Consider the following 12,671-nt stretch of genomic DNA (forward strand, 5'->3'; position numbering starts at 1 on the left):
TGTGCTTCCCCTCACTCGCCCCATCCCTCCTTAATATGATGTAAAAAGCTAATCGCATGCAAATGTCTGTTGTCCCGGTAACACGGCCGAAAAATCCCTTTGATGTTTCACCCAACTCATTCTCTCCACGTTCTCTTTGTTCGCCCTAGTCTCGCTGCCTCTTTCCCCCCTCCCTCTCCCTCTCTCACTTTCTCTCTCCCCCCATTTAAACCCATTCTCTCGCTCTCTTCACATTTCTATCAAGACAAAAACTTCTCTGCCCTCAGCCATACCTTTCTCACACTCGCTGCGTCTGCTGCGCCCCCCACTCACTCGTCTGCCTCATTCTTTTGCTCTTGTTCTCCTTCTCTCCCCTCTCTGTGCCTCTCCGTCTGTCCCTCCTTCATTTCCCATCATACCATCTACTGTCTTTGGCCTCTCTCTCTCTCTGCACGCTCTTTTCATTTCTTTTTTTCCCCCTTTCAAAAATGTGATCCCTTCTGCTGGTCACTGAGTGGCTGCCATTTTCAGCGTGTCAGTAATGTTGTCAAGTGCGTATCCTGCATAATGCTCTCATATGCACTAAATGTCATCAGGCTCTAAAATGGCTGCGGGGGAAAAATTAAGGGAACAACTTGGTTCTGTTCATTTAATAATCCCACAAAGACAATTGAACAGTTACAAAGTCAAAAAGGAGCATGCAGTTTAAAGCATTCAAAAATGTAAACATTAATACATGATGAGTTCATGAGAGGCTTATAAAGACAGCTTGTTTCTCTGGCACACACTCCTGTTTACAATCAAAACTATGAATCACGCCAAGGTATTTATGGTTTTGGGAGAGTTGGATCGCACACACGCCCCGCTGCGGAGAGTATTTTTGGCCTGAATGTGGGTTTAGTGCTGTAGATACAGTACATTCCTCCCACAGTTGCACAGGTTTGGGGTATGTTGCATTTTAGTCCTTCACTCTTCTCCAAGCAATCTGTCTTTCTCAGAAATGGTATTTGTCTTCTGAACTGCCAAAACTGTCAAAGAAATTATGCAATTTTCAATTTTTACTAGCATAGCACATTTTTATTGCTCGGACGTTGTTCTTCCGAAGTTCTTAGATTTGTTTTATTTCAGAGTCAGCATTGCCTAAGATGATTCTTCTCAAATTCCTTTGGTTCTTTGACTGCAGACTTTTGTGTCTCGGCTAATCTGAGCACAGTCTGAGACGTTATTGAGATGTCTTCTGAAGCTTTTTTTTTTTTCCTCAGGAGGATAATCAGGAGACTTGAGACTCAGTCTTAAATTCTTCTCCATTTCATCTTTTGGCTATTATTAAAGTAATTTTCAAGTTAGGCTTAATTGACAGAATTTGTGGCAAAATGTTGATTACCAAAAAATGTCAACTTGACTCTCTTGGACAGCCTTTTGAAAATGAAGTACACTTCAGCATACTTTTAAAAAGAGTACTTATTATGGAAAAAATATATTTTAAAAGAATATACTTGTGTGAATATAACAAACGTAATAATGAATGTAATGTTTTCAGACTGCATGTTAATCGTAATTAATTAATAATGTGTTATAGGTTAAATTTAAAGAGTGCTTTTTGACCCTTTTAAGTAGGATTAAACACATTATTTGTAATTTCATAATTCTGTTGACTGAAATATGGTTAAAATGCACTGCAGAATGTACTGGCAAGCATTTATGGTAAATTACAATATACTTGATGTAATTTCAATTGAGACTTGTATGTCACGTGTTTAAATATATTTGTAATTACACATGGTGAACTTGCAGTACATTTAAAATATATTAACTTTAAATGTAACACTGAATAAAACCATACAGTTAAAGTTATAATTAAGTACTTTACATGTGCTTTAGTATATTAGTCAACACATCAAAATAAGTGTACAAGGCTTAACCCTATCCCAGACTAAAATGCATTTTGAGCTGTTTTAACTGAAAACAACTTGCACTGACATATCTTAAAATATGTCAGTACCATTATTTTGCCTCAAGATGAACACCAGTAATGTTTCAATGGCATGTTAATAAAAGTTACTTAAATGTCCTAATTTAACTAAGGCCTAATCCTGACTTAATCTAAGCCGTCTATGAAACCAGGCCAATCATTTAAAATGTACTTTAAAGTAAAACTTTTTAATTTGACATTATTACAAAGTGCAATTTTTAATATTGTGAAAATGTATTTAAGCATTGCAATGTAAACTCTTTAAGTATACTTAAGTAGTCTCTTATTTAATTAATATTATATTATCAGCAAGTATAGTTTTATTTATATTTATTTCACATCTTTTTCACAAGGGAATTACAATGGAAGTGAATGGGGCAATTTGTAAATGCTAAAATGCTTGTGGTTCAAATATTGTAGACAAATAATAAACAATATGTATGTTATCATGATTTTAGTGTAAAAAAACCCGTAAAAACAATCTTTTGTATAAAAGGCACGTTCACGCCATTTTGTAATTGCAAGATTTTAACTTGTAAAAAGCGTTCACAGGCTCATAGAGCTTGTAAGATGGGAATTTTGAGAGATTTTACTTGTACCACCTGACTGCTACAGATTTATTTAGGTGTTGATAGTGTTGCCATAGAAACGCTAGTCCGAGGATGTGAACTAGACAAAGAACCAGTCCGAGGATGTGAACAGATCTGTATAGAACATCATGTATTGTCATCTTGAGACTACAGTAATTACGACATGGAAACGCAGCAAAAGTTACATCAAATTTTATATATTTTGTTGCAATGACAACTTAAAATTGATTCAAACAACTTTACAACTCAAATAATACATGTTTTGATAGAAGCATTAATTTAAGTACTTGCTTTTAAATATTGGCCCCATTCACTTGTAAGAGCCTCACCAGAATTTTGATTCTTGAGTCAAAATATATATTTTTTGTAATCGAACATTATGCCACAAATGCCGTCAATTCATCTTAGCCCGAAATATTAATTTAAAAAGATCCTTTTTGGGATTTTGCTTTCCTATAGGTGTGTCGGCACATCAAGCTCAATAAACAACTTGAAATAAAAACCCTTTAGCACAAGCCAAACAAAAACTTTGGCTGTTTTATCAGTAAACGAAATGTTCAGAAGCTAACAGTTTCCACCATCTAAAATATGCAAGAGGACAGATGACTCGAAGTACAAACAGAGCTTATAAAGGATGATTTTCCAGAGTCAGACCTCATAAATTCAAAAGTGGATTACAGTTGCTCGAGTCAGAGCTGAAGTCAGTTTTTTACGCGGTTGAACCTTTGAGTAGATTAGCGTTCCAGCATCTAATACTGCTTAAGACTGTGCAGAATCTTGCTAATGGAAAAGCTGAGGGCGGAGTTAAATAATTACATAACTCATAAAGCATAAAACACATCATCCATAGCAGCTCTCTTTTGAAATGCAGGTCTGTATTTGGCTGTCGGATCGGCCATGGCAATAAAAGACAGCTGGTGCTTAACTAAACTCAGAGAACGGAGAAGAACACGTTCCCTTTTTCTTCAATGCTCTGAGATGGGCTGAAATACCAGATGTTTTCTCTGCCAACAGTCTAAGTTTTATATACAAATCTGTTAAAGCGTTTAAGTCAGATTTCAGAGCCACTTGCTGCATTGACAGAATCTTTGCTACTTATTTCGAGAGTTTGCGTTTGGCAAAATCTTGCAAAATGCATGTGTTTGGTTTGGATTTGATCCACATTTGCATCAATGAGGACAAAACAAAACATTTACAATGACGTATGAAGCTCCATGTGACTTCTGTAGCCGTATGAAGCTCCATGTGATGTTGGTGAATATAAATCTCGTGTCATTCATTTCAATTTACACTTACACACAGATATTCACCTTAAAGTCAACATGAAACGTCAAGTTCACCTTCCAGAACATTTCCATGTTCCCCAATATTTTTGTCCTAATCTTTATATTATTTTCAGTCAGAATGGATAAACATTTTCCTTTGGTATAATGTACACCAATGAATCGTGCACACCAGTAAAGTGTATTAGGAATGTACAATTTGATTTCATGTTGACCTGAATATCATCTTTTTTCGTTGCTGCTGTAATGTGTGTCATGGACCTGAGACGGAAAGACCAATTAAAAAGAGTAAGTGAAATGATAATAAGCGAGACGGCTGCTGACACATGACCTCCAGTCTTCTGTAATACTGTATTCACATGGCCGTGCGCATCTCTTGATCCAGTTTATGTCCAGTTGTCCCAGTTCTAAATATGTGTTGATGAAAGAAACAGCACCCATTGTGTCTGGGGAGAAGACAAAAATTATGCTATTACGCATACATATGTGTGTATCATAACTGATACATCAGGCTTTTATGGCTCATATAGTATGATATAGTGGGAATATGGAGCTCATACTCTGAAGAAAAAAAACCACCTCAATTTTATTCAGATGCCCAAACTGAGCAAAAATATGTATTTTGGTGCAGATACTGATATTTATATGGCCAAAAGTAAAATGAAATTCTGATAGCTTGTAATGTAAATCAGTGTTATATAATAGTATAACATAATTAAAGGTGCCGTAGAACGTCTTTTTAAAAGATGTAATATAAGTCTAAGGTGTCCCCTGAATGAGTCTGTGAAGTTTCAGCTCAAAATACCCATACATTTTTTTATATTATTTTTTTTAATTGCCTATATTGGGGCATCATTATAAATGCGCCGATTCAGGCTGCTGCCCCTTTAATTGCTCGTGCTCCCCGCCCACGGAGCTCGTGCTTGCCTTTAACAGCATAAATAAAGTTCACACAGCTAATATAACCCTCAAAATGGATCTTTACAAAGTGTTCATCATGCAGCCTGTCTAATCGCGTAAGTATAGTATTTATTTGGATGTTTACATTTGATTCTGAATGAGTTTGATAGTGCTCCGTGGCTAATGGCTAATGCTACACTGTTGGAGAGATTTATAAAGATTGAAGTTGTGTTTATGAATTATACAGACTGCAAGTGTTTAAAAAATGAAAATAACGACAGTCTTGTCTCCGTGAATACAGTAAGAAACGATGGTAACTTTAACCACATTTAACAGTACATTAGCAACATGCTAACGAAACATTTAGAAAGACAATTTACAAATATCACTAAAAATATCATGATATCATGGATCATGTCAGTTATTATTGCTCCATGTGCCATTTTTCGCTATTCTCCTTGCTTGCTTACCTAGTCTGATGATTCAGCTGTGCACAGATCCAGACGTTAATACTGGCTGCCCTTGTCTAATGCCTTGAACATGAGCTGGCATATGCAAATATTGGGGTCATACATATTAATGATCCCGACTGTTACGTAACAGTAACAGTGTTATGTTGAGTTTCGCCTGTTCGTCGGAGGTCTTTTAAACAAATGAGATTCATTAAAGAAGGAGGAAACAACAGTGTTTGAGACTCACTGTATGTCATTTCCATGTACTGAACTCTTGTTATTTAACTATGCCAATATAAATTCAATTTTTAATTCTTGGGCACTTTTAATGCATATAAATATCATTTGTCACTTTATATCTCCCAATAATATATCTTAGTAAGATATTATTAAAATTCTAAGTTTTATGATCAATGCTCTGTAGTTTTACAACATGTAATGCAATGATGAACAAATAAATGTTTCTCAAAAGCCTGATGGATCATATGGATGGATCAAATTTACATTTGAACATGATTTTGTAAAAGTAAGTTAAAAGTAAACCTAAGCTGCTCCAGTCCAGTAATTGTTCATTATGAAATATTACTAACAATAAAAAAGTTATTCTTACATTTACTTTATAAAAATCATTAAAGATTACACAGGAAAACGAAAAATGAACCATGACCTGAAAGTGGGCGTTTTTACAATTATACTAAAAGGCCTTTTACTTGCTAAAAAAGTATAAATGATCAATCTGATTGGTAGATGGTATGTAGTAGATATAGTTTTAAGCAAAGCTGATCATGTTCATCCTTTGAAGGCCTTAGATTTTTGCATATCAAATATGGTACAGTAGGCTTTATAGGGTTAAATGTGCATTTAATTGTATATTAACATTTTGTTGCATGGCCCCTGTTGGTAAATGCTGCAACTGCAGACTCTGCTTCTAAAAATCATCTTTTTCCATTGATAAATATTTTAAAGTACCCATGTATTCTGAATAAATACATAAACAGCAACATATAATGTGCAAAACAAATTTAGCAGAAAAAAATAATAATACATTTAAAACACTTACATTAGTTTTAAGACTTGCATTGTGAGTTGATATGATTCACACCGAGGTGGAGGGTGAGGAGCTCTATAAAACACAAACACATATCTTCATCATCATCATCATCATTATACCCTGCATGTATGTGTGTGTGTGTGTGTGTGCGTGTGTGTGTGTGACTCACCTGAGTGTGCCCTGTTTGCTCACTGTTTCTCTTTGAATCTCTTGCAGAGGCGGGCGAGTCACCCTCTTTCATGCTGCCCACAGAAGACGAATCTGAACAACTGCTCTGAACTGACAGGGATAATGAGAAAAAGCATTAATACATTCTCAGAAATTGTCTAGGGTGGCTCTGATTTCATAATTAAATTCAGAAAAAAGATCTTATGTTTAGGACAATTAAAAAAAAAAAAAAAAAAAATTCTCATTGACATTAAAAATGCAAATATTAAACATCATAGCAATATTTATTGTACTGCCTTTCCTTTTTTGCTGATTTGAAAAAAAAAAATAATAATAATAATTTACTGTAACACTAAAAAAAAGAGTATATAAGAGAATAGCAAGAATCATCACTAAGAATAATGAAAACAAACACCATGTTACAGTAATGAAAATTTAGGGAGACAATGAAACCGAAAAAAAAAATATCCTATGTATGTAAGTATATATATATATATATATATATATATATATATATATATATATATATATATATATATATATATATATATATATATATATATACACTGTGTGCAGAATTATTAATCAACTTGCCTAATATATACACTGTGTGCAGAATTATTAATCAACTTGCCTAATATATACACTGTGTGCAGAATTATTAATCAACTTGCCTAATATATACACTGTGTGCAGAATTATTAGGCAAGTTGATTTTCTGATCATATTTTTTTTCTAAGCACATTTTACCAATTCTAAACCACATTAATCTTAATAACTACTATTAATATTGTATTTAATCATTTATAAGTGATATATAATTGTTCATGAAGGCTGGAAATGAAAAATGCCTTATATTCAGGTGTGCAGAATTATTAGGCAGGTTTGCTTTTACAGGCAAAATTAGCTAAAAACAGCATAGACAGACAGCTTGAGAGTGAAGGACCAGCACCACATCCTCTTGTACCACTGTTTGAATAATTTATCTTCCAAAATCTGGCAGTAAGGTGTGGGAGTTCAATTTTAGTCAATTTCTTATCCTGAAATGTTCGTCTTGCAAATATGGACTAAAAATGATCTTCCAAAACTTACTGCCAGATTCTGGAAAATAAATTCTTAAAAACAGTGGTACAAGAGAATGTGGTGCTGGTCCTTCAGGAGTCACTCTCAAGCTGTCTGTCTATAAGGCCTATAAAAACCCAGTCTTCTTGTATTTCAGCTTGTGATTCTTATTAAGTGCGGGTCATTTTTTAGGATTCTTTAGCTAACCTAAGTCTCTGAGATCCTGACACCTTGCACTTTTGGAGACTCCAGGTTGGTTTCAGTTCTGGAAAATGGTGGTGCTGGGGACTAAAGGGTTCCTGATGGTTTCACACTTAATTCTTCACCTTAATTCTTTTGCAGTTAACATGTGTCTTTTCTTCTCCAGCTGTTTTTGTATGACCCGCTGACCCAATGAACATTTTTCTGTCCCTTGGTCATGCTTTAACTTTGCAATTTCTAGTATTGCATTAGTATTGCGTCCTTCTCATGAGCATTTAATAATTTTTGACTTTTCAGTCTGAGTTAAATCTTTTTGGCTCATTTTGCCTGTAAAAGCAAACCTGCCTAATAATTCTGCACACCTGAATATAATGCATTTTTCATTTCCAGCCTTCATTAACAATTATATATCACTTATAAATTATTAAAAACAATATTAATAGTAGTTATTAAGATTGATGTAGATTGGAATTGGTAAAATGTGCTTATGATCAGAAAATCTACTTGCCTAATAATATATATATATATATTAATAATATATAACACTTTGAAAACACATCAGATCTCAATGGGGAAAAATAAATGGATATCTATACTGATATGGACTGGGTAATGTGCTAGGAATGAAAGGATGCCACATCGCATGATGGAAATGAAAATTATCAACCTACATAGGACTGAATTCAAAGACACCCCGAAAATCAAAGTGAAAAAATTATGCAGCAGGCTAGTCCATTTTGCTGAAATTTCATTGCAGCAACTCAAAATGGTACTCAGTAGTTTGTATGGCCCCCACATGCTTGTATGCATGCCTGACAACGTCGGGACATGCTCCTAATGAGACGACGGATGGTGTCCTGGGGTATTTCCTCCTAGATCTGAACCAGGGCATCACTGAGCTCATGGACAGTCTGAGGTGCAACCTGGCAGCGTCGGATGGACCAAAACATAATGTCCCTGAGGTGTTCTATTGGATTTAGGTCAGGCAAGCGTGGGGGCCATTCAATGGTATCAATTCCTTCATCCTTCAGGAACTACCTGCATACTCTCGCCACATGAGGCAATGTCGTGCACCAGGAGGAACCCAGGACCCACTGCACCAGCGTTGGATCTGACAATGGATCAGAGGATTTCATCCTGATACCTAAAGGCACTCAGGGTGCCACTGTCTTGCCTGTAGAGGTCTGTGTGTCCCACCATGGATATGCCTGCCCAAATCATCACTGACCCACCACCAAACCGGTCATGCTGAATGATGTTACAGACAGCATAACGTTCTCCACGGCTTCTCCAGGACCTTTCACGTCTGTCACATGTGCTCAGGGTGAACCTGCTCTCATCTGAAAAGCACAGGGTGCCAGTGGAGGACCTGCCAATTCTGGTGTTTAATGGCAAATGCCAATCGAGCTCCACGGTGCCAGGCAGTGAGCACAGGGCCTACTAGAGGACGTCGGGCCCTCAGGCCACCCTCATAAAGTCTGTTTCTGATTGTTTGGTCAGAGACATTCACACAGGCCTTCTGGAGGTAATTTTGTAGTGCTCTGGCAGTGATCATCCTGTTCTTCCTTGCACAAAGAAACTGATATAGGTCCTGCTGATGGGTTAAGGACCTTCTACAGCCCTAGAGTAACTGCCTGTCTCCTGGAATCTCCTCCATGCTCTTGAGACTGTGCTGGGAGACACAGCAAACCTTCTGGCAATGGCAAATATTGATGTGAGCTGGATTGCCTGTGCAACCTCTGTAGGGTCCAGGTATCGCCTCATGCTACCAGTAGTGACACTGACCCTAGCCAAATGCAAAACTAGTGAAAAACAGTCAGAAAAGATGAGTAGGGAGAAAAAAAAAAAAAATCAGTGGCCTCCGACTGTAAAACCATTCCTGTTTTTAGGGTCGTCTCATTGTTGCCCATCTAGTTCACCTGTTGTTAATTTCATTAACACCAAAGCAACTGAAACTGATTAACAACCCCCTCTGCTACTTAATTGACCAGATCAATATCCCAGGAGATTCACCATTCAACACTTCAGTTTTTAGTTTAGTTTAATTTAGCTTATTTCATTTATTTAACAGGGACCATGCATGCACAACACAGTTGTTGTACCAGAGTTAGCTGTAGAAGCTAATTAAAATCTGTGGTCCCCGGACAGGATGATACTATTTAAATATACAGCACTACATTACAAAAAAGAAAGAAAGAAAAAAAAAAAAAAATCGCATATCACATAAAAAGTTCAGATCAATGATCACATAATTGATTTGTCTTAAGCCAGGTTTTAAGCATAGTTTTAAAAAATACTAGGCCCGGTTTCACAGACAGGGCTTAGTATAAGACAAGATTAGGCCTTAGTTCAATTAGGGCATTTAAGTAACTTTTATAAACATAGCCTAGGAAAAAAAAAAAAAAAAAAAAAAAAATTACTGGTGTGCATCTTGAAACAAACAATGGCACTGACATATTTTAAGATATGTCAGTGCAAGCTGCTTTCAGTTAAAACAGCTCAAACATGCATTTGTCTGTGAAACCGGGGGCTCATTTTAATGCGATGAGACATAAAGTGACATCTGGTGGAAAACCAGGAGTATTGCATGAAGTAAAGGGAATTGTTTGTGTGTGTGCCTACTTAACCATATTTTGGGGACAAATTTGTAGCTAATCTTGACAAAACCTCCTTTTGGGAATGTCTTCACTTGTCAAAAAGGCACAAGTACATTTTTTTTATTTATTTATTTTTTTTTACAGAAAGTTAGGGTTACAGTTGGGTTATAGCATTTATGACTAGCTGTATACAAGTCTACGCAATGTTCACATTTATATGTGTGCGTGTTTGTACCTCTGTCATTCAGGTTGAAGCTGGAGTCCAGTTCTGAAACTTGAGCTCCCGTCACATCCAGTAGAAGCTTACTGGAAACTCCCATGCACAGAGACTCCTTCAGACACAACTCTACACACACACACACACACACACACACACACACACACACACACACACACACACACTTCATTCAATTACAGTGGCCCTGATTATATCTGCACAATCAAATCACACTTCAAATGTTCTTCATCATTTCTGAAGTAATGTCTTTCAATCAGCTGGTGTTCTGGGGATTTTTAGTGGATTTATGAAGTCAGTTCTCCTTAAGCTCACACTGGTTTAGAATATAACAATAACCACAAACAAACAACAATGCTGATGATCTTCATGCTCAACACTACATCCGTAAAACCGAACAGATGTCTTTTTGTCAAATATGTGCTTGAAAATGGATGTGGCATTTTTTACAATAAATGATTTCTGTGTGACTTCAGTACACAAATACATTTTGAGAGTCCAAAGTATAGAAAACACCATTAAACATGATGGTTAATGAACAAAACAGAATAAAATGTGCAGTAAAGTGTAATTTAAGAGTCTCATTTGCATTAAGAAAAGGCAAAAGTGCAAATGCAAATCAAAGTCTTAATGACTGACATGGTTTCATTTCCCATTATTAATTAATCATTAATCACAAATTGGTCTTTTCCAAAAACTGCCCCTAGACAAGATCCTGCAGAAAACACACACACGCACACACAGAAAATGTCTAATTAAACTGCCTTTTAGTGTTGTCTTAATTATACATAAATAACTAGGTCAATAACGGCAAAGTATTCGTATTTAAGAGCTCATTAATTAGGAAGGATGGGTACTTAGTTAATTAAGCAGAACTTTGTGGTATTTAACTAATGGATTCTTGACAGTAAAATCTAAAGCTAAAGTTGTGAAAAAACTGTCCAAAATCCTAGTATGCTGCATACTTAGACATCATCTGCATTCATCATAAGCCCTATTCTGACATTTTACATGTAGCGGTTCAGTCAGAATCAATGAGTCAAATTTTTTTTTTTGCAGAATAACTGGTAGCACTTATTTTACAGTCCTGTTCCCTATGTACAAAATATGTACTTATTATAGCAATAGCAATAACTAGGTACTAACACTGTACCTACCCCTAAAACAAACCTTAACCCATGTAGTTACCTTATATTACCCAGTACTTTTCTTAAGTAAGTACAAGTAAGTGCACATACTGTAAAATAAAGTGCAACCCGAATAACTTTTAAAAATAACTTGCTTTTTAACTTTTTTTGACAAACACCAGGCTGGTGTGGTAATTTAACTTAATTTCAGTCATCATGACGGAGTAGGCCTGTGACAGTATCAAATTTTCATTTAACAATATTTGTGGAAGCTTTTATGACGGTATTGAATTAAGTTGCAAAAAAGTGTTGTCCGTTTTTATAACAAAAATAACTCTTAACATTTAAATAAAATAAAACAATACACAAAAAATATATAAAGTAAACAAATGTTTCAAACAGATTAAAGTGCAAAAGAATTATAAAGAACAATAGGTAACACTTTACAATATGGTCCCATTAAGTTACATTAGTTAATGCATTAATTAACATTATCTAATAATAAACAATAGCTACATTTGTTACAGTAGTTATTATGCTTTGTTAACGTTAGTTAATAAAAATACAACTGTTCATTGTTAGTCTATGTTAGCTCAGGTCTGTTAAATAATATTAACAAATACAACTTTGATTTTAATAATGTTTATATATATATATATATATATATATATATATATATATATATATATATATATATATATATATATATATATATATATATATAAATACGATTACACTTTATTTTAAGGTGATGTAGTTATATTGTACTTACTCAAGTACTTGAGTGATATTAATGAACTACACATACTTACTATAGAGTTATAGTTAGGGCTTGGTTTAGGGTTAGTTACTTGTAATTATGCATAATTTACTGTTATTACTATAGTAAGTACATGTAGTAATGTGTAACTACGTCACCTTTAAATAGAGCACAGTCTCATGGGGTACCCCCTGGCCTGCAAGGGGCGAATGAGCTTTGTGGCAAGCAGGACGATTATTATTAATTATTCAATATTACATTTAAAGTTAATATTTTAAATCAATTATCATTACA

The 12,671-nt window shown here is 35.2% G+C and overlaps 1 protein-coding gene across 4 annotated transcripts in view; it reads right to left on the bottom strand.

The window, feature by feature from the left end:
- Window positions 1-503: 503 nt before the first annotated feature.
- Window positions 504-12,671, bottom strand: part of arhgef40 (Rho guanine nucleotide exchange factor (GEF) 40) — a 59,526-nt gene continuing 47,358 nt past the window's right edge. For 3 of the 4 annotated variants that reach the window (XM_067399924.1, XM_067399922.1, XM_067399923.1), the window contains exons 24-27: window positions 10,491-10,601; window positions 6,397-6,506; window positions 6,237-6,299; window positions 504-4,270 (exon numbers count right to left, since the gene is read on the bottom strand). In XM_067399924.1, the coding sequence (XP_067256025.1) occupies window positions 6,273-6,299; window positions 6,397-6,506; window positions 10,491-10,601 (248 nt within the window). In that variant the 3' untranslated portion in view covers window positions 504-4,270; window positions 6,237-6,272. The remainder of the gene's footprint in view (window positions 4,271-6,236; window positions 6,300-6,396; window positions 6,507-10,490; window positions 10,602-12,671) is intronic. The other variant, XM_067399925.1, reaches the window with a different exon arrangement.

Source organism: Chanodichthys erythropterus, chromosome 11 (genome assembly GCF_024489055.1).
Source record: "Chanodichthys erythropterus isolate Z2021 chromosome 11, ASM2448905v1, whole genome shotgun sequence".
Taxonomy (NCBI): Eukaryota; Metazoa; Chordata; class Actinopteri; order Cypriniformes; family Xenocyprididae; genus Chanodichthys; species Chanodichthys erythropterus.